This window comes from Scyliorhinus torazame, chromosome 5 (genome assembly GCF_047496885.1).
Source record: "Scyliorhinus torazame isolate Kashiwa2021f chromosome 5, sScyTor2.1, whole genome shotgun sequence".
NCBI classification, from domain to species: domain Eukaryota; kingdom Metazoa; phylum Chordata; class Chondrichthyes; order Carcharhiniformes; family Scyliorhinidae; genus Scyliorhinus; species Scyliorhinus torazame.
In genome coordinates this window covers 148,676,303-148,698,352 of record NC_092711.1, presented here as the reverse complement: position 1 = coordinate 148,698,352, position 22,050 = coordinate 148,676,303, and the positions used below count along the sequence as shown (strand labels likewise).

The following is a 22,050-nucleotide window of genomic DNA, read 5'->3' as shown; positions in this document are numbered from 1 at the left end:
CAAAAATCATATCTTCTTGGTCTCATTAGGATTCTCTGTAATCTGGGCGAATATCATTAAGACTCTTGTGAATTAGTTAATTTACACACGTGGCCTATGATCAGTCATGTAGGTAGACCATAAACACAGGAAAATATTTCAACACCCTTCACCAGACCCAAGACATTCTTCCTCAATCTGTGCGCAGCATTGTTCAGTGGGCATCATGGCTCAAGAAGCATATGCTACCGGTCTCCACAGATCATTTTGAAGTCTTCTGTAGAAGAACAGCTCCCATCCTGACTTGACTCGCGTCCGTCGAGATCTTTGCCTACTTTGTCGGATCGTAAAATGTGAGAAGTGGGGCTGAGGTCAGTGCGGGTTTGAGGTCAGACTTTTCCGTTTCATGCTGTGAAGTCCAAGAAAAAGAAAAATATTTCTTGATCACTTGTCGACGCGCTGTTGTCGCCACATTCCGGCGCCTGTTCGGGGAGGCTGGTACGGGAATTGAACCCGCGCTGCTGGGTCTTGTTCTGGATTACAAGCCAGCTGTTCAGCCCACTGTGCTAAACCAGCCCCTAGCATCAACACCTTGTAGAGATGATTTATTGGCATCAACTATTTCAAATCGCACTGGCAGGTGGATATCATTGTTACTTACTGTTAGACAACACAACCCTCTTGTGCTGATGATGTTGCCACTGTAGTCCCTCAATTGGCATTTAGTAGCTTCAATTGGAGGAAAGAGGTGTGATACAGTGATCAAATTTGCATGAGCTCCAGTATCCAACTTGAAAAATATTTTGGACCCATTTACTTTCAATGATGTGTTCCAATCTTTCTTAATATGAACAGATGATATCTGCTTTGTCATTTTTCAGCATTATCAATCTTGTTGACTGCATCAACAAAGAATGTGTCTTCTAAATCGTATTGTTGTGCTTCAACATCGAAATGAGAACATTTTGCTTTGTTTTGCATACTTTGAATTTTCATGGCCTTGTTAAAAAAGTTTTTTGTATTAATTGGAGGCTTTTTTGTACTTGAACGGCACTGTGAAGCATAATGATAAGTTTGCCAATGGCTGGGCATTTTATTCCTTGGTGGGCGTGGCCACAGCGTGCACACATCACCAAGCTGCATATGTCATTTGTAAAATGGCTGCCAGCTGCAACGCGTCATTTTTAAAACTGCACCACAGCTGTAATGGCGTCAGCAACGTTGTCTTCTTTCGCGCCTTTTTCCCGGGTCTGTATATCTGCAGACTGACTCGCGGCAAGCTCACTCACTCGGCACAAACATATTGCATCTTCTAACGATACATTGTGCTGCTAAGCAAATGCTCACAACGTTTTTCAATTTTAATACCAAACACGATTTGGTTACTGAGGAGGGAATCAGTCTGCGCTCTTAAACGGAGACTCCATAGGATCCATCACCACCTCCAAAATATCCATCAGACCCTCCTCAATATCCATCGCCACCTCCACAATATCCCTCAATGAACATCACTAAAAACATTTGCTCATTATCACATTGCTGTGTGTGGGATCTTGCTGTGTTTCCTACATTACAACAGTGACTGCACTTCAAAAGTACTTCATTGGCTGTAAAGCACTTTGGGACGTTCTGTGGGTGTGGAAGGCGCTAGAGTAATGCATGTTTTTAAATTGAAGATTTGTTATCTGATCTCATTATCTGGAAATTAATTGATTTCAGCCACCCCCAACTTACCATTTAATAAATTCACTTTGGTTCAGACAAGACTTTAACCAATTAAGACAAAGGCAGAATTCTCTGGATAGTAAATTTTAAAATAAGTTTATTAAATGAAAAAGGTTTTCTGAACAACTTTAAGACATTCACTTTTATAACTTCATGTGGGTGATCAGTCTGTAGAAGCGTAACCCTCTCTGGCTCCTTCTTTGATAGTAATTCTTGTGGAATTCAGCCTCGGGAGTCTGGCTCCTTATTTGACAGTAATTTCCTTGGAACTCGGCCTCGGGAGTCTTCAGTACTTGGCCAGCAAGAAAAACGTTCGGAACCTCTACTTTTATCCCCAAAGTGACCATTATCTCACGTCAGAGTTGGGCCTGTTGTAACAGGATAATTTGGTCACATTTGGGACACATACAGCAACCGACCTACGCCACAAACCTTGGCCCGAACGCAAACCTCCTCAGGATTTCAAACAAATACCTACACCCTACCCAGTCAAAGGCCTTCTCTTAGTCCATTGGCACAGTCACCTCTGGCACTCACCCCCTCCACTTCCTCGCCACAACAGGGTCATAATTATGTTTAACAACCTCCTACTATTGCAGGAGGGAGCTGCCTCCCCTTCACAAACCCCATCTGATCCTCGGAGACCACCTCCGGCACACACCCCTCCAACCTTCTCACCAATACCTTTGCCAGGACTTTCACATCAGTATGCAGCAGCGAGATGGGTCTATAGGACCCGCTGTCCAATGTATTCTTCCCCCTTTTCAAGATTAGTGAAAACGACGCCTGCGCCATAGCCCGAAATCCCCCCCTCTTCTCCGTCGGGAACGACTTATAAAATTCCACCGGAAAGCCATCCAGCCCCGCCGCCTTACCTGACTGCATCGTGCCAATGCATTCCATCACCTCCTTTAGTCCTAACGGCTCATCCAGTGCCTGCCTCTTCCCCTCCTCCAACTCCGGGAAGTCCAGCCCATCTAAAACTGACTGGAACACCTCATTTATACTCTCCGGATCCAACACCATGTTCCCCCCCACTCCAGCTTCACCTGAAGAATTTCCCTGACCGCTGTCAGTCATCACAGTTGGTGGGCCAGCGTGCGACTCACCTTTCCCCCCCCCCCCCCCCTACTCTGCACCCCCACTCCCTCTGCAGCTGACCCACCACCCTTCCCATTGTCAACCGATCAAACTGCCCTTGTAACCTCCTCCTTTCCGCCAACAACCCCATCGTGGGGGCCACAGAATACCTCCTATCCACCTCGACTATCTGGTCCAACAGTCGCCGATGCTCCTCCCTCCCATCTTATCCTTATGGGCCTTGGACAAAATAATTTCCTCCCGGACCACCGCCTTCAAGGCCTCCCAAAGCATGGCTGCCAATACCTCCCCATTCTGATTAAGCGCAACATAATTCTTAATCACCATTGCTACCTTCCCACGGAACTCCCTTGTTGGTCAAAAGCTCTGAATCCCGCCTCCACCCCAACCTCTGCGCCTATCCCGAACGAACTCTCACATCTCAATAGTCGGGGCGTGGTCCGAAATCACTATTCCTGCATATTCCTCACCTCCCACCCCCATCAGCACCGCCTGCACACTGGGAGCACTGTCAACATTTGTGATCTCCATTTAGAAAAAGGAAATAGAGGCACTGGAGAAGGTGCAACAAAGATTGACAAGAATAATACCAGAACTGAGGGCATTTCACCCTCAGAAAAGGCTGGAGCTGCTTTTCTCTAGAAAAGAGAAGATTGAAGGGTGACCTGATGGAAGTCTTTAAGATGATGAAGGGGTTCAATAATCCAATAGGCATTTGATGAGAAACCTCTTTACCCAGTGAGAGTGAGAATGTGGAACTCACTCCCACAGCGAGTGGTTGAGGTGAACAGAATTTTTAAAAATTCAGTCATGGGATGTGGGTGTCGCTGGCTGGGCCAACATTTATTGCCCTGGAACTGAGGCCATTTCACAAGGCCCAAGTAGACAAGGACGGCAGATTTCCAGCCCTAAAGGGGAACCACACTGGTTCATGTGACAATCAACAATGGTCTAACCTTTAGACTTTTAATTCCAGATTTTTATTTAATTGAAATTTCACCATCTGTCTTGTGGGATTTGAACCGGGCTCCTGGAACATTACACAGGGCCTCTGGAATACTAGGGACGATGCCACTACGCCACTGCCTCTCCTGAATACATTGAAGGGGAAGCGAGATATATACATGAGGGAGAAAGGAATAGAAGGATATGCTGATGGGGGAGATGAAGAGAGCTGGATGTAGGCTCATGTGGGGCATAAATACAGAGAGACAATTGAGCCGACTGGCCTGGCCCTGTGTTGTAGACTCAATGGAACAGAGACAAATGTGTTTCTTTTCGTTCTACCCGAGGCGGTAGGACTATTTACTCTGCAGGATAAAAGTCCTGTCAGCCCACTGGAAGCAAAGTTGTGAGACCGGCCAGTCCAGCAGAAAGAAACCCTTCGACCCTCCCACTTCACCAAGTGTCAGAATGAACATGATTCAGTCCTGGATGTGATTAACAACAGCAAAAACAGCAGAATCCAACCCCTGTCATCACTCGTGTCTGGGTGTCACAGCAGGTGCAATATTTTTACAGACTGTGTAACTGGTTAAAGCTCTTTCCACAGTCACTGCTCTAGAACACTCTCACTCGGGTATGTCTCTCTCTCTCGGTGCTTTTCCAGTCACACGGATGGTTAAAATCTTCTGAAGCCAACGTGATCTTTGAGATTTCTGTCTGTAATTCCTCCTCTTCTAATATCCTGTAAAAACAATTTACAAAAGACATCACTGTCAGCACAGGATAGAAACTCAGAACAGATAATTCTAGTTTCTATAGTACACTTTTCCTCTCTCATTCCCCAAAAGCTGTAAATCTCCATCCCACACACTCTCCCTCCATTCTCACTCTGCTGTATCTACTATTCACCCTCCCAATTCTCCTGAAGGTGCTGATTCAGGCTGATTGACAGATCCCTGCTCACTGCTTCCTGTCCTGGATGTAGACATTATAACAAATAGGGAAGGGATTCACTCACTTATCCAACCTGCAGTTGGCCATTGGGCCCATCGAGCCTGCTCAACCATTCAATGAGACCATTTACCGATCTACCTCAGTACCATTCCCCCACACTACCCCCATCTCACTTGATATCTTCAATATTGAGAAACCGATCATTCACTGACTTGAAAATACTTGATGACTGAGGCCCCACAATCCTCTAGGGTAGAGAATTCTAAAGCTTCACCACATCGGGGCAGCACGGTAGCATTGTGGATAGCACAATTGCTTCACAGCTCCAGGGCCCCAGGTTCGATTCCGGCTTGGGTCACTGTCTGTGCGGAGTCTGCACATCCTCCCCGTGTGTGCGTGGGTTTCCTCCGGGTTCTCCGGTTTCCTCCCACAGTCCAAAGATGTGCAGGTTAGGTGGATTGGCCATGATAAATTGCCCTTAGTGTCCAAAATTGCCCTTAGTGTTGAGTGGGGTTGCTGGGTTATAGGGATAGGGTAGAGGTGTTGACCTTGGGTAGGGTGCTCTTTCCAAGAGCCGGTGCGGACTCGATGGGCCGAATGGCCTCCTTCTGCACTGTAAATTCTATGATAATCTATGATCCTCGAGTGAAGAAATCCCTCCTCATCTCCGCTTTCTTTCCATTTTCCTGCAGGTTTCCCATAACCCTCGACTCCCTCGTCAATCGGAAATCTGTCCTGTGGAGGGCGACATAGTGGTGCAGTGGTTAGCACTGCTGCCTCACGGTGCCGAGGACCCGGTATCGATCCCGGTCCCGGGTCACTGACTGTGTGGAGTTTTCACATTCTCTCCGTGTCTGCGTGGGTCTCGCCCCCACAACACAAAGATGTGAGGCTAGGTGAATTGGCCACGCTAAATTGCCCTTTAATGGGCAAATGAAATAATTTACTTTACAATTAAAAAAAAAAAAATCTGTCCCGGGTTTGGGGGGTGGAAACCACGTGGTGCGGGCGCCGGAGTAGCTGTTTTTCTGCAGGTTATGGTGCCACTCGCCCATAATGCATCATTTATCTTGAATGCCCAGCACTCATCTACCGAATCCTTGAATTAATATTTGTTATCACGTCCCTGGAAGACTTCGGGATTGAGTTTGCTAAGATTATCCTGAAGAACATCAAGGAATTAGTCGATAAAAGAGCACAGGCAGATTCAGCGGGGCTGGAGTCGCCTTTTCAACATGGCGGCCTGACCCTCAGGAGGTCTCCCGACCCCGCGCTCTCCGGGGCTCTTTCGGAGGCTGTGAAAATGACTGCCGACATTCTCCGTGTTATTGACCAGAGACCGAGTGTGCTGACATTCTAGTGATGTGTCGGTGGGCGTGGAGCATTTATTCTCTTCCCTGAAGCATCCGGAGGCCTCAGAAAGCCAGTGTGACGCTCTCAATGCTCCCCTTTCCAGGGAAGAGGTGTCAAAGGCCATGAAGGAGCTGCAGCTGGGTAAAGCCCCGGGACCAGATGGCTGTGGGTGAGGTTTATCGGGGGTTTGAGGATTTGTTGTTGGATGACCCGTTGGTAGATATGTGTTGTCACTCTTTTGACTCTGTGATGCAGCACCGACTTTTCGTGAGGCTAATATCTCTTTGATTCTGAAGGTGGGCAAGGACCCAGAGAAGTGGGTCTCTCATCACCCAATCTCTCTTTTGAACGTTGACTTGAAACCGCTATCTAAAGTTTTGGCGATAAGGCTGCAGGACATCCTTCCGACAATTGTGCGGGAGGACCAGACTGGGTTTATCAGGGGAAGATTTTCCAGTAACGGTTCGAATGTTGCTGAAGCTTGATGAAGTAAAATGGGAGGAGCCCTGTGTACAGTATAAATGACAGGGACTGAATGTCCTGGTTCTGTGCTGTACATTCTGCGTGAAGAACTTGCATCACACAAGATTCCCCATAAAATACTTTTTCTGAAGATTTGGCATTTGTGTTTTTAAACTTAGGTCGAGACAAAATGTTGTGGCATATAAACCATACAAAAGTTCAGCGTGGCAATCTTGATGTTGAAACAGCACACACTTGGCGGCATGGTGGCGCAGTGGTTAGCAGTCCTGCCTCATGGTGTTGAGGTCCCGGGTTCGATCCTGGCTCCAGGTCACTGTCCGTGTGGAGTTTGCACATTCTCCCCGTGTCTGTGTGGGTCTCATCAAAAAGATGTGCAGGGTAACTGGGTTGGCCACAATAAATTGCCCGTTAATTGGGGAAAAAATAATTGGGTACTCTAAGTTTTTGTGAAAAATCACAGACCATCCGCAGCGGTGCTCCAGAATGGTTTACGGTCGTTGAATTTTGAGCTTCAGAGAGGGACTAGACAGGGCTGCCCTCTGTCCCCCTGGTGGTTTACATTGGTCATTGAACCCTTGCCGGGAGCTATTAGATCGGAGTCTCTGATATCAGGACTGGAGGGTGGATCACTCTGTGTGCAGATGACGGGCTGCTGTTTGTGTCGATCCCCAGTGTTTCAGTCCCGGCCATTATTGGAGTAGTGGATAGATTTAGTGACTTCTCTGGTTATATGATCAATTTTACATGGGCAGCGCTGTGGTTAGCACTGCTGCCTCATGGTGCTGAGGACCTGGGTTTGATCCCGGCTCAGGTTCACTGTCTGGAATGGAGTTTGCACATTCTCCCTGTGTCTGTGTGGGTCTCACCCGCATAACCCAAAGATTGCAGGGTCGGTGAATTGGCCACGCTAAATTGCCCCTTAATTAGTGGGGCGGGGTAAGCCCCCTCCTCTTGCTAACTTCCCCTTCAGATGGCACCCCCCTTGGGATTTAAATATCTGGGAATGTCAATGACCCCCCCCCCCCCCCTCTTTCAGACAGCTATATGCAGCCAACGTTCCACAGCTGATGGTGGCTATTAGGTGGGACCTTGCCCAGTGGTCGGCTCTTCCAATTTCATGTAAAATGAAATGTGTTGCCCAGACTGTTGTACCTTCTCCAGATGCTGCCTAAACTTCTGTCAACCAGTCATTAAGGAAATTGATGGAATGATTAGTACATTTATCTGGAATTTAAAAAAGCCTTGCCTCAAGTTTGTGCAGCTCCAATTACCAGGAGCTAAAGGAGGTTTGGGTCTCCTGAATATCAGGTTATATCAATTGGCCTCTCATCTAAGTTCGTAAGGGGTTGGGTTAGGATAGACACAAGATCCATCTGGCTCGATATAGAAGCAGACCAGTCAGTTTTCCTTTTACAGGTCTTGTTGTTTTCTGGTGACATTAAGACAGGTTCTGCTAAGTGTGATAATCCTGTTATTATTAATACTCTCAGGAGCGTGGAGGTTGGTCCGCCAATTCGAAGGGAAATCTAAGTTGACTTCCACTGTCTCTCCTGTCCAAGGCAGTCCAGACTTCTCACCCGGTCCCATTGACCATGGATTTGATACCTGGATAGAGGCATTTTGAGGCTGGAAGACATGTTCAGAGATGCTTCCTAGTCATCCTTTGGGCATACTTTTGTCAACAGTTTGACATCCCTAGACTGTCCTTTTTAAGTACTTACAGCTTAGAGACGTTATCTGTAACAAGACATCTTTGCCTCTTGATTCCTCAATTTCCCCAGTGAAAAGAACCGTGAATTCTGTGGAGCCTAAACAATTGATGAGCCAGTTCTATGATGCTCAAAATTCCATAACCTGAATTTCAATGCTGAGATCTTCGTAGTCATGGGACTTAGCAGTCAATATTGATGTGGAGATCCAGGGCAACATATAGGACTATGGCTGATGAAATTTTGAACAGCAATAATAGGAAGGAGACCCAGTTGAAGATACTACACAGCCTTCATCTGACACCCAGTCTTAGACACATGTTTGATCCTAATACGTCCCCTTTCCCTTTCTCTACTGAGTAGTACTGCACTTCTGTATGCTTCACCCAATGCCTTTGTCTATGTATTTACATTGTGTATTCATCTATGCCCTATGTTTTATTTCCATGTATGGAATGATCTGTCTGGATTGTACGCAGCATAATACTTTTCACTGTACCTCGGTACACATGACAATAAATAAATCCAATCCCTGTGAGCCTAAAGTGCCTGGTAGTTGAGGGTGACTATATACATCGTCTATGGAGCTGCATCAAGATTCAATCCTATTGGTCAAATGTAGTCAGGGAATTGGAGAGAATTTTTGATCGAGCCTGATCCTGTATTCCTGATCCTGGGTCTCCCAGATGGGGAAATCACTGATTCGAATGAAAAAAGGTGATATAATACCCTGATCTTTGCTCCTGGATTAGCCACAACTTTCCCTCCATCCAAAACTGGCATGGGCTGGTTATGGAATGCACCCCGATGGAATTTTCAAAGTCTGTACTCCATTCTAAGTCTTATGTTTTCTGGAAGGTATGGGACCCCTATCTCAAATGCATCGGCTCCAATTCGCCTGACTTGCTTCTCCTGGGCTTTCCATGAGCGAATTCAATTTAACTTATTCATTTGAATACGATCATATTGTTAGTATGTTTTGCAATGCTCTGATTGTGCAACTGGCAGTTATCCTCCTGTTTAAACATGATCTTACCCTCTTTCCTCAGTCACTAGTTGTGATCCAATGGCCATGCTGCGCTGGCAGAACATCTCACCGTGGCGCAGCATGGCTGATGAAACCCGGGAGACCCCGCTCCCAGGATCTACCTGGCACGCCATGCCTCGCGAGATTCAACACGTTCTCGCAAGACATTGTGATGTAAAATCCCAGCCATTGTTAGCAAGATCACTTTTTGGCAAATCTGCATATTAGAGCAAGGAATTAGCCCCACTCTAATGTGCATGTTGCCGAGGTACCGGAGGCTCTGGGATTCATTCCCTTCACCTCAGAGACCTTGGGCGAGCACCGTTCAGCACTAAAACGGGGACCAGATGGAGCAGCACTTATGGGGGTCGCCCAGGGGATCCAAGGCCCCCAAATGCATGCCTTTTGGACAGGTGGTACCCTGGCACTGCTGGTGCCACCTGGGTACCAGCCTGACACTGCCAAGGTGCCTGTATGGCACTGCCAGTGGGAATGGGCACTGCCAAGGTGCCAAACTGGCATTTTCTGCATGTGCATGATCAGGCATGAGGTGCCCGGTGTGGGTCTTGAAAGAGTTACGAGGGGAGGGGATTGTTTCGGAGATCGAGGCACTCTTTAAAAATGATGTCGCGATCTCTCACTGCAAGGGGGAGATCCAGCCAGCCGAGCTCCCCAGTTTACAAAATGTGGCTATGTGTGGCCTTGGTCGCGTGTTCCCATTCAGGTCCCTTTTACAACGCGAGTTGCGTTGAATAGCCATGTGTTTCTCGGAACTGAGTGGCAGGAAACGCACAGCTAAACACGCTTGCTAGGGGACTTTGTTCCCTCTTCGGAGAATCGAGCCCATGATATTAACAAGTTATCTGGTTGTTCAATTGATCCGGCATTTCATCTGGAGGTTTTGGTCCCTCAAATATCCTGTTCAGAATTAATTCTGCAACATGTTGTTGTATTTGTGCTGGCAATATTTCTTGTTCTGCTCTGTACCCATTTTCTACCAATTTTTCTGTTACTCTGTTGTGTTTATCATTATTATAGTTTTTTAAAACTATTTTTTAAACAGATTTTTAAAAATCTGTCCAATTTATCTGTGAAAATATTCAATGACCTTCCCGGCCTTCACTGGTCCCGATGGATGTGAATTCCAGAGACGAACAACCCTCTCAGGGAAGTAACGAATGGAAATATATAACGTAGCTACACTACAGTATTACAAGACTAGAAATGAAAACAAATGTACTTCATTACAGAACCAGAAATAATATATCTAATCTGTACCATATAAACAGACATTTCTCCGTCCAATATTAATTTACTGTCCCCTTAAATGTCAGCCATCTCCTGGGGAAACCACCCTTTAATTGTGAACAGTAGGAAAGGGACCATCCTTTTCGCCAGACAAATAAATGTGTCAAGCTGAGAGAGCAAAAGATGTCAATGTGTTTAAGAGAGAGAGAGAGAGAGACCTGGGCCAAGCTTTGCAGAGTCTGCACCCTCCCTGGATTCACTTCCTTTCCCTTCAGTTGCTGCAAGTGACCAATTGAAGGTCAGAATGAGAAAATAATTGGAAAGGGGGGGAAAAGAAAGTGTTTTACTCACAGGTTTTGGAGACGGGAGGACGTTTTAGTTAGTGTGAAGCTCAATCCTCATTCACACAAAGCCCGCTCTGATTGGCTGGAGGAGCAGAGTCTTTCCGGCCCCAACTCTTCCTATTGGTCAACACCTCAGCAGGAAGGTCAGAGAGGGTTAATTCTGGCTGGCACATGGACACCTTCCCCTCTCCCTTGGACACGCGCAATCCCGGGTAAAAAGGGGGACTCACCGAGCGGCTTCTCGCTCTGGCGGAGCCGTCAGCCGGTTTCCTGGAAACCTTGTTTCGGGGAGGTCCAGGGGGAGGGGAATAACGGGTGAGGCGGGGCTCCTGTATCGGCACCGAGTCTGCGCACTGGAACCATGAGACGTCACAATGACTCAGAGGGACGTTCCCAGTACACAATATCCCATTGGGGGCAATATCACTGGTTGCAGAAAATAAATACTGCGGATTGGTCAACAGCTCAGCACGTCTGGAGGTCAAACGGCTTCCCACCCCACGTGAGTCGAGGTCCACCCCTTTATTGTCGCCATGAGGGGGATTGACCAATGGAAACACACGGAAGACCGGAAGGGCTCTGGTCATCCAGCCAATCAGAATCTGGGATTTGTCAATGGCTATACAGCTTCTTCCTGCCCAGGAAAGCTGTTACTCTTCTGCCTCTGAATGAAGATTGACTCCCAACAGGCTGAAACGTCCTCTTGTCTCCAATATTTGTGAGTAAAACACATTCTTTTCTCCCCATTGCATTTATGCTCTTTTTCTGGCTTTCAGTTGTTCACTTGTTTAAATCCCAGGCCCATATGAGATGTATCCAAGGCTGCTGTGGTAGTCAAGGGAGGAGATTGCAGAGGTTCTGACAATTTTCACATTTTCTCTGGCCCAGGAAGAAACCTTTCCCCTTGGTAGACCCGTCAGTAACAAGGTGAAGGGCAGGGGATTTGAGGAAAATCATTTTCACCCAGAGGGTGGTGGGAATCTGGAATTCAGTGACTGAAAGTGTGGCAGAGGCGGGAAACCTCACAACATTGAAGTAGCATTGAGGTGTGCACTGGATAAGCCAAAGCATGCAAGGTTACGGACCAAGTGCTGGAAAATGGGATGATCGTAAATAGGTGCTTGATGGCTAGTATAGAAATGAAGGGCCGAAGGGCCTCGTGCTGTACTGTAAAACTCTGATTCCATGAGGACGGGGATATGTTGTTATGGTGATATGGTGTTGTTATCCAGATTGAAATGAAAATGAAAATCGCCTATTGTCACAAGTAGGCTTCAAATGAAGTTACTGTGAAAAGCCCCTAGTCGCCACATTCCGGCGCCTGTTCGGGGAGGCTGTAGATTAGATATATTATTGATGGTTCTGTCATAAAGTACATTAATTATTTTACTCTTGTAACATAGTACAGTAGCTATGTTATATATTTCCAGTCAGATTTATAACGGAAGGGAAGAAGTCCATTGGACTTTTCAAATCGGCAAGCAATTCTGTCAGTCTCAAGTGGGTCCCATTCTGTAAGCCAGCAGAGCCCATCCAGTTTCATGTAGAAATTATTGATCATTTCTGCTGATTACTCTCATCGGCAGCAAATTCAAGGTAATGATCAATCACAACCCCCTGTATCTTAACCAACTGAAACAATCCTATACATTAAACGCATCTTTAGCCCACTAATATAGATATATATCTGACTAGCAGCCTGCATGAAGATTTTCAGTCTCTGCGTCCAGGACAGGAAGCAGTGAGCTTGGATCTGTCAATCAGCTTGAATCAGGAGAATTAAGAGGGTGAATATTAGATACAGCAGAGTGAGAATGGAGGGAGAGTGTGTGAGATGGAGAATTACAACTTTTGGGGAATGAGAGAGGAAAGAATGTTCGATAGAAACTAGAATTGTCTATTCTGAATTTCTATCCTGTACTGACAGTGATGTCTTCTGTAAACTTCTTTTCCAGAATATTACAAAGTGAGGATTTAGAGAAAGAAATCTCTAACCAAATGTCATGTCAAGATCTGACAGAATCACTCGATTCATCAGGACCTGAATATCATCAACCTTTCAATCTAGGAGGAGACGTGTTCTGTTGGCTTCAACAAATGTGAAACATCAGTGTGACTGGAAAAGCCCCGAGACACACACGCCCGAGTGACAGTGTTCCAGAGCACTGACTGTGGAAAGAGCTTTAACCAGTTACACAGCCTGAAAAAACATCACACTATTCGCAGTGGGGAGAAACTGTACACGTGTTCTGTGTGTGGACAAGGCTTCAACTGATTGTCCAACCTGGAAAGACCCGAGGAGACCCAAAACATGGAGAAACCTTGGAAATGTGGGGACTGTGGGAAGGGATTTAACTGCCCATCCAAGCTGGAATATCATCGACACAGTCACACTGGGGAGAGGCCCTTCACTTGCTCTTTGTGTGGGAAGGGATTCACTCAGTTATCCAACCTGCTGAGACACAATCTCACTCATACCAACGAGAGACCTTTTAAATGTTCTGACTGTGGGAACAGCTTCAAAAGCTCTCAGGAACTGATGTTCCACCAGCGAGTTCACAGCGGGGAGAGGCCATTCACCTGCATTCAGTGTAGAAAGAGATTCACTCAATTATCCAGTCTGCAGAAACACCAGCGAATTCACACTGGGGAGAGGCCATTCACCTGCTCTCAGTGTGGGAAGAGATTCACTCAGTTATCCCACCTGCAGACACACCAGCAAATGCACACTGGGGAGAAGCCATTCATCTGCTCTGACTGTGGGAAGGGATTTAATCGGTTTTCCAGTCTGGAGACACACCAGCGAGTTCACACTGGGGAGAAGCCGTACACCTGCTCTCAGTGTGGGAAGGAATTCACTCAGTTATCCAGCCTGCAGACACACCAGCAAATACATACTGGGGAGAGGCCGTTCACCTGCTCTCAGTGTGGGAAGGGATTCCCTCGGTTATCCCACCTGCAGACACACCAGCGAATTCACACTGGGGAGAGACCGTTCACTTGCTCTCAGTGTGGGAAAGGATTCACTCAGTTATCCCACCTGCAGACGCACCAGCGAGTTCACACGGGGGAGAGGGCATTCACCTGCTCTCAGTGTGGAAAGAGATTCATTCACTCATCCAAACTGCAGTCACACCAAAGAGTTCACACGTTGGAGAAGCTGTTCACCTGCGCTCAGTGTGGGAAGGGATTCTCTGAGTTAACCAGCCTGCAGGCACATCAGCGAATTCATACTGAGGAGAGGTCATTCACTTGCTCAGTGTGTGAGAAGGGATTCACTCGGTCAACACACCTGCTGAGACACCAGCGAGTCCACAAATGATGGTACGGGTTGGATTCTGCTGTTATTGCTGCTGTTAATCAGGTGCAGTGGTTAGCACTGCTGCCTCACGGCGCTAAGGTCCCAAGTTCGATTCCAGCTCTGGGTTACTGTTCATGTGCAGTTTGCACATTCTCCCATGTCTGCATGGGTTTTGCCCCCACAACCCAAAGATGTGCAGGGCAGGGTAGGGGCTAAATTGCCCCTTAATTGGAAAAAACGAATTGGGTAGTCTAAAATTTAAAAAACAAATTGCTGATGTTAATCACTTCCAGGATGAACCATGTTCATTCTGACAAGTTGGCGAAATGGGAGGGTCAGAATCTCTGCGGGACAGCCGGTCTCAAGATGCTCTTTGAGCCTGAGAGACCAGATTGCCACTGAAATGATCCGCAAAAGCTGATGAAGGATATTTATTTTATCCTGGAGAGTAAATAGTGTTTTTCCTACACATACAGGAAGATCAAAACTAAATACAGAATACAGCAGGGTGACAATCTGCTAAACACCCACAAAGCATGATGGGAAAAGTAGCCAATCTTGCACAGGGACTGTGAACACAGATGCAGTTTAATGAACCAGCCTGTTGAGTTGGCAGGGTGTGATAAGATAAGATATACTCAACATGAAACTGCTGCAGCTGTAGAGACTGCTCAGCAAGGACAGATAAGAAGAACATGGACAGCACTTGTGCCCTGTTGTTTTCAGCTGGTAATGTACAAACTGATGTACTAAGAACGTTCACGATACTGGGAGAAACGGGATAAAAGCGGGGATGCTCAGAGCCACCACAGCAAAGATCTACAGGAATAACCATCACGCAGGGAAACCCTGGGTCCTGGGCTCAGAAAAGAAGACAATCTATCAAAGGGAGACTGACCACCTCACCTTGCAATGAGTAGTATTTGGGCCCAAGCCACGAGTTTTACGATTCATTGTAACAAGTAATCAGTACTTTAACAAGTGAGATAAAGAACAGTTCATGTTGATCTTTTGTTTTCAACATTAATTAAAAAAAAAAAAAAAATTTAGAGTACCCAATTCATTTTTTCCAATTAAGGGGCAATTTAGCATGGCCAATCCACCTAACCTGCACATCCTTTGGGGCAAAACCCACGCAGACACGGGGAGAATGTGCAAACTCCACACCAACAGTGACCCAGAGCCGGGATCGAACCTGGGACGTCTGCGCCATGAGGCATCAGGACTAACTCTGCGCCACCGTGTTGCCCCCTGTTTTAAACATTAATAAAGAATGAGTTGTACTTAATATCTTGTGTCAGTGTTTCTTTGTCGCCACGTCAGTTGATATCGTCGTCTGAGGGTCAACATTTGGCGTCTCTGGGTGGGCATGGTTAAGTGATCACCTTAATGTCACACTGTCCAAATTAAAATTGTGGCTGGTAATAATCCAGATTGGGAAAGAGTACTCCAAGATTACCGAAAGAATAAATGGCCTAAATGAGTCAAAGATGCCAATAAGGCATTCAAAGGTCCGGGACCCTTTGGACACTGCAAAGGGGTGAGAAAGGGGCAAGCGAAACGTGCCTCCAAGCTGAGGAAGGCTACAGCGAAAGCTAGTTGTATGAGGAGGTAGAAAATGCAAGGTTACAATAGCAATTGAGTGCTGCAAAACAGGAAACCGACACATAGCGCATTAGAGCCTTAGAAACAACCGAGGAATGAAATGCAGGTGTTACAGATGAGTCAATTTCAGACGGTGTGAGGAGGAAACTAGAGAGAGAGAAAGCTTAGAGAGAGATATGCACCTAAGAAGAGGTTTGTGGGTATAGGGCAAAAGTAGCGATTTACAGGCTGCTGTGAAGTCAAACACAGACCAGAGACAGAAATCAACCAACCACACAAAGTGTCAGAAAGAGAGAGAGACGCAGATAAAGAGGATAAAGGCATGTGTTCAGACCATCTGTATTATACTGTCCCTTTATACAGACATTTGATCTTTTACCTTGTTACCCTAAGTACGATGTAAAAGCTACTAAGCCGAATTCCCCATTGCCATTTCTTCCTCGTCTGGAGAATAAGATACATTAGGTATATAATCAATATCATTTGCGTTATGACTGGGGCATGGAGATGGTGCAAATCATAAGTGTATTTGGACATTTGAGCACCAATTCCACAAACTCTCCCACAATGTGGAGGAGTCTATTTGTTCAATATCATTTGTAAAAGCCTTGGTTCATTGTTGGAGTGGATAGTATGACGGGTACACTTGTTGGATTTGCATCTGAATTCCGATCAGGTGCTGTGGTAGTGTGGGATTGTATAAGAGAAGTGATTCAAGTATTGTGTTTATTGATTCAAATATTGTGTTGTGATTCAAGTGTTTTATCTTTTATGTTTTCCATAATTTAAATACCAACTGTTTCTCTGTTATATATTTCAACCAGTTCCACTTTGGTATCTGGGGGTATAAACAAACAGAGCGATTGAACAGGGGGTATACCCGGTTGTTGCCACTGGGGTTCTCATTGTCCTATGGTTGTACAATAAGTCCCATCAAATGTATGCAATATGATACACAGTAGCACAAATGGCTAGCACTGTGGCTTCACAGCGCCAGGGTCCCAGGATCGATTCCCCGCTAGGTCATTGTCTGTGCAGAGTCTGCGCGTTCTCCCCGTGTCTGGGTGGGTTTCCTCCGGATACTCCAGTTTCCTCCCACAGTCCAAAGACGTGTAGGCTAGGTGGACTGGCCATGATAAATTGCCCTTAGTGACCAAAAGGGTTAGGAGGGGTTATTGGGTTATGGGGATAGGGTGAAAGTGAGGGCTTAAATGGGTCCGTTCAGACTCGATGGGCCGAATGTTCTACTTCGGCGTTGTATGTTCTATGTTCTTTGCAGCCCACAGCATTTCCATTGTTAAATTATTGTAGCACTAAATCTACATCTTGCTTCTTCACGGTCATATGTTAGATGTGCAAATACTCCAGAAGTGGCTTCTATCTGTACCCCATTATATTGTATTAACCATAATATCCTCTATTAAAAGAGGAGCATACGATGGAGTGTTATGATATCTGATATAACGACTTCCTCTAAGTACCCAATATTCCCCACTCTGTATAATTAGTGTTGACATTGTTACGACACCCTGGGTGAGAACACGGTCAATTCCAGCCCCACAGACCCCGGAGTCCCAACATAAGTGAATTAACCAATAGTTTGTGTATTTTCCTGAGATCTTTGACCATTGACTGCTCCAATCAATGTGACTTACAGGCACAAGATTGTAAGTAAAATATGAAAATGTGTTTATTCATAAGAAGAGATAAACATGTAATTGTAACAATGGAACAACAGTCTGCGAATCTAATTATTCCCTTCACTGTCCCATCCTCCACCCACACACACACACACATGGCAGGCACACAGTGGGGGTAAGGAAGGGTTAAAAACAAAAAGGTAATTAAACTGGGAATGTGAGATGAGTATCTTTGCTGAGGTTGTGATCTTTGTAGGTAGTGCTCTTCTCAGAACATGAAGTGTTGAAAACCACCAATTGGTTTTGGATCTTTTAGTTCCTGCCTTCAATGAGACCTCGCGGGCTGCAGAAATTCCTCTGGAGAGTCGCCTTTGCCAGATTGACTCTCAGTATCACTGAGATAACATTAGAATTCTCTACCTGAGAGTTTACAGCAGTTCTCCATCCACTCTGCCTTCCAACTGCTTGTCAGGTCTTTGTGCAGGGTTTCTAGCTGTGGTATGAAGAGAGAGAGGTGGGTCTGGTCTTCAGGACCTTTTGGGGTTCTCAGGAGAGAAATATCAGACTAGGCTTTTCCCAGCCTTTCAACAGAGGATTAAGCTTTCACAGGCTTGGCTGGAGAGACCGCTTGCAGCATTGCAATCCGAAGTCACTTTCACAGGCCTGTGTTATGGGCCAGGGTTTAGTGAACCCCAAAGTGTATCATGGAGTTCACCTTACCCACAGGTTTTAATAGATTGTGGTATGGGGAGCACACGGCCACTCTACAGGTGTGATACAGCAGAAATTGAAACGTTTTTTTTTAAGCAAAACAATGTTTATTCTATTAACTCAAGTTAACCTTCTTTTTAAAACATACAGTGAACATCTTAGCAACCATCAATTCAAATACAACCCCCAAAGAATGCAACACTAAGTAATCCTTTAAGCTATCCTTTTAACATGCAAAAGACTTTAAAAAAACGTTTAAAACACAAAGATCAGGTTGAAATTCACTATTGAGAGCAATTATCAGTTTTAAATCACCAAAGGATCGATTTACAGTCTTTAGATTACAGAGAGCGAGACTAATACACCTTCTGGCTGTGACAGCGGCTATCTAGCTCTGAAAATGAAACTAAAACATACCCTGCAGCAAACAGCCTAAAACGAAAGTAAAAAGCTGACAGACAGCCCAGCTCCACCCAGACTCTGACATCACTGATAAACACCCATTTCTTAAAGGTACATTTCTTAAACACCCATTTTTTAAATGTACTCTCACATGACGCCTGGCTAAGAATGTTTTAATCACCAGCCTTAGCTGATAGTGAGAGTCCAGAGCTGCTCACTCCAGGGTTTTAACAGAACTAAATTAAAATGGATTCTGTGCTGCTTCTTCGCAGAAATCTCGGAAGCACTCTCCCAATCAAACTTGTAAACTGAATGTGCCCTGGAATTTCAGGAGCATTGGTTAGCTGCTAGCCAAGTCCATCAAAATGATATCACTGGACTATGCCACATAGCACACTGCACTGAGGGCAGTTCTCTTGGGCCAGTTCAAGTAGCACCAGAGGGGTTTCAGTTTAAAACCAAAGCCTGCAATTTCATAGCAGCCAACAAGACAGAAATTAAAAAGGAAAACAAGGGGCAGGTAAGGATTCATAAGAGGTTCCTTACAACATGGCTAGAATGGGTATCGCTAAAACAGTACCCATTAACAAATTGTTATTCATAATACATTCAACATCAATACTATATACATGTGTTAATCCCCTGAGCTGGCATCCAGGCAACCTATGGTTGTGACGGGCTAATTAGATGTTCATTTGTAACCCACAGTGGGACCATTCCCTCGCTAATCTGCCTCAGATGTTCTCACACCTGATCAAGCACCCATGATCCATTGGTGCTACAAACATCGTTCTTATTTTCATCATCCAAAATATTTTTCCCAATTAATTGATTACTTTTTTAAAAAGAAAGAAATTTAGAGTACCCAATTCATTTTTTCCAATTAAGGGGCAATTTAGCACGGCCAATCCACCTACCCTGCACATCTTTGGGTTGTGGGGGTGAAATCCACGCAAACACAGGGAGAATGTGCAAGCTCCACACGGACAGTGACCCAGAGCCGGTATTGAACCTGGGACCTCGGCGCCGTGATGCAGCAGTGCTACTCACTGCGCCACCGTGCTGCCCCCCCCCCAATTAATTTATTAATGGAGATTGCATGATTTCCCAATAGAGCGGCCAAGTTTTAAATTACCCAGGTCTGTACCCAGTTGAGTTCACTGAATCCCTTTCCCCTTCCCCAGAATCCTTTTTGCTGTAAGCTGAACGTTCGGACCTTCAGGTTAACAGTTGCTAGATCAATAGAATTAATCATTGTAGTTCTGGTATTAAATGCCGTAGTGGTATTCGTCAAGCTGCATTTTAACCTGTTTTGTTCCTCGGTGCAGCTATTGGCCATGTCCCGCCGTTATAATGGGCTGCTTCAGTCATTGAGGTAGGGCTATGTCTGTAATGTTTAAGACTACGGGCACCAGCTCATGGTGTACATTATCATAGAAAATCTTATTCTCATTAATTAATACAACCCCATCTCTTGTCCTGGACTCGTGGTTGGATGAAGTGGGCCAGTTGACACGGGTGGTGACGAGGTCTTGACTGCTTCTTCTGTGGTGATGTCGAGCGAGCGGGTACACCTCCCATTCCTGTGGTCAACAGTCCCACGAGAATCGATACGGCTGTTAACATTCTATAAACTTAAACAAATGCCCGCCCCAGTCGTCACCGTTTGGCTACTGCTAATGTTCTAAAAAACAAGATCAATTAGTGAGGTGCTTTGGTTGTGACCAGTGTTTCTAGCGCCCACCTCCTTGGATGTCCAGCATGTATCCCTGGTCATAGTTACTTTGCACGGTCCCACTCACTTGGGTGGAATCCGGGTTTGTCAGCTGATAACATTTTCTTTTAAAGTAGTTTTCGCATTCCCGAATTGTCACTAATTCAAACAGCAGTGTGGTTGGCTTTTAGATTTCCATTACATGTATTTCATCTCCTCTTCAAAAGAAGCCTTGTCCTTGTATCCATAGAAACCATCTCAATTCCCTTTTACTTTCATCCCGCCTTGTCCAACTATCACCCATCTTGTTCTTGCTCTCCATTCACTCCGCCGTAATCCGGCGACAAACAGGGTCACAAAAACCTCCTCGAACGGATCTTTACCCTATTCACTTCCTCAGCTTCCATCTGCAAATACAGACATGATCCTTTTCCTGAATGTCCAGAGATCCCACTCAATGATACTGGGATGTTTCCCTCATCCTTAACTACTGTAATTCACCCATTGAAGGAATAGACTCTTCCCTCTAGCGTCTGACACTGTTTTCAAAAACAACAACCATTTTCACAGGTGTAACTTTCAAACAGTTCATTCTCTTGTCGCTCGAGGACCTCAAAGACAGAACACTGCAAACTCACAATCCCGCACTGCAAATTTAGACACACACAGTTATCACTTTTCATAATTCCCTAGAAATATGGGACACACATATTAAACAGGCAAGGAGCAAAACTGAGACGACACACGAGCCGACGATAGGGAGTTAACAAGTCATTAGATCGCTCACACAAACAGCACTTACACACACACAAGGAATCATTCACACAGGAAAGGATTTGTGTTCATTTTCTCTCTATTCTTTGTTGTCCTTTCTTAATTATCTTAACCTCACTGGTGACTGGGTGGGATTTAGATTGTGGGAAACAGATTGTTACATTTTGTCAAAAATAAAGAAATTACCACCTGCAAAAATGCTTGTTCCTTATTTGGCGAGATGTGATAAACATGATCTATTTCTCACACTGATTCCAAATTGCCCTGAATTACGCTTAAAATTTCCACTTTTAACTGGTCTTGTTGAATTCCTACAAATCCACAGTTAAACTTTATTTAAATTAAAATAGACATCTACAGAATCACAGACACACAATTTTCTAGGCGATTTAAAACAAATCTGCTGTCTCCTGAAATGGTTAATTTCCCTACAGAACCTAAAGGGACAGGAAGACTTGGCGCGCAATGTGTGTCCCCTTTCGCAATTTAGAACATCTTTTGTCCTATTTGCTTCAATTTCATTTCTGTTGTCTATCCTTTTCCCCTTCAATTTCCAATATTTGCTACTTAACCAAAGTTGCAAGCGATATTTTGTGAAATGAGCTGTTAAGTGACTCTCAACATTTTTATCACCCAAATGTACTGGGGAGTTAAAATTAGATTGCTGCCAAACTCATCTTATCTTTGTTTTGGAACAGACTGACCGAAACATGGGTTACTTACTTTCAAACCTATCTCTTAAATCCAAGCGGTTGGAATTTTATTTAAATCAGAGTTTCACATTAGATCGCAGGAGGAGCTGTACTTGTCCTTGTCAACTTTGGTTTAAAGTTTGCAAAAATGCTTTTTCACAGACGGAGTTTTCCTTTGAGACACAAGCCTGTATTTCATTTCCAGCTGTCCAGCTGAATTGTTTCATTTTATCGTTCAGTTTCCTGTGTCTTCAGGCAGGTAAAGTGACACCATTGCCTTTCCTCAGCAAATTTGTGTTCCTTCAGGATTAGTCTTACCCTGTGGGTTTACTAAATGTCTCTC

The 22,050-nt window shown here is 45.2% G+C and overlaps 2 protein-coding genes and 1 long non-coding RNA gene across 3 annotated transcripts in view; 2 read left to right on the top strand and 1 right to left on the bottom strand.

Annotated features, from left to right (window-relative positions):
• The window catches only part of LOC140422012 (uncharacterized), a 51,113-nt gene that overhangs the window by 6,575 nt on the left and 22,488 nt on the right, over positions 1 to 22,050 (top strand). The gene's annotated exons all lie outside the window — the stretch shown is intronic.
• Positions 3,770 to 11,329, bottom strand: LOC140422032 (uncharacterized). The gene is made up of 2 exons (XR_011947231.1): positions 10,876 to 11,329; positions 3,770 to 4,492 (listed from the first exon to the last, which is right to left on the bottom strand). It is a non-coding gene; the product is annotated as an uncharacterized lncRNA (long non-coding RNA).
• On the top strand, positions 11,331 to 15,457 carry LOC140422015 (uncharacterized). The gene is made up of 2 exons (XM_072506983.1): positions 11,331 to 11,586; positions 12,824 to 15,457. Exon 2 carries the CDS (start codon positions 13,180 to 13,182, stop codon positions 14,188 to 14,190), a length of 1,011 nt encoding a protein of 336 aa, XP_072363084.1. The 5' UTR covers positions 11,331 to 11,586; positions 12,824 to 13,179; the 3' UTR covers positions 14,191 to 15,457.

Excerpts from the sequence above, each read along its gene's own strand:
- LOC140422015 (XM_072506983.1), top strand. The coding sequence starts at position 13,180 with ATGGAGAAACCTTGGAAATGTGGGGACTGTGGGAAGGGATTTAACTGC.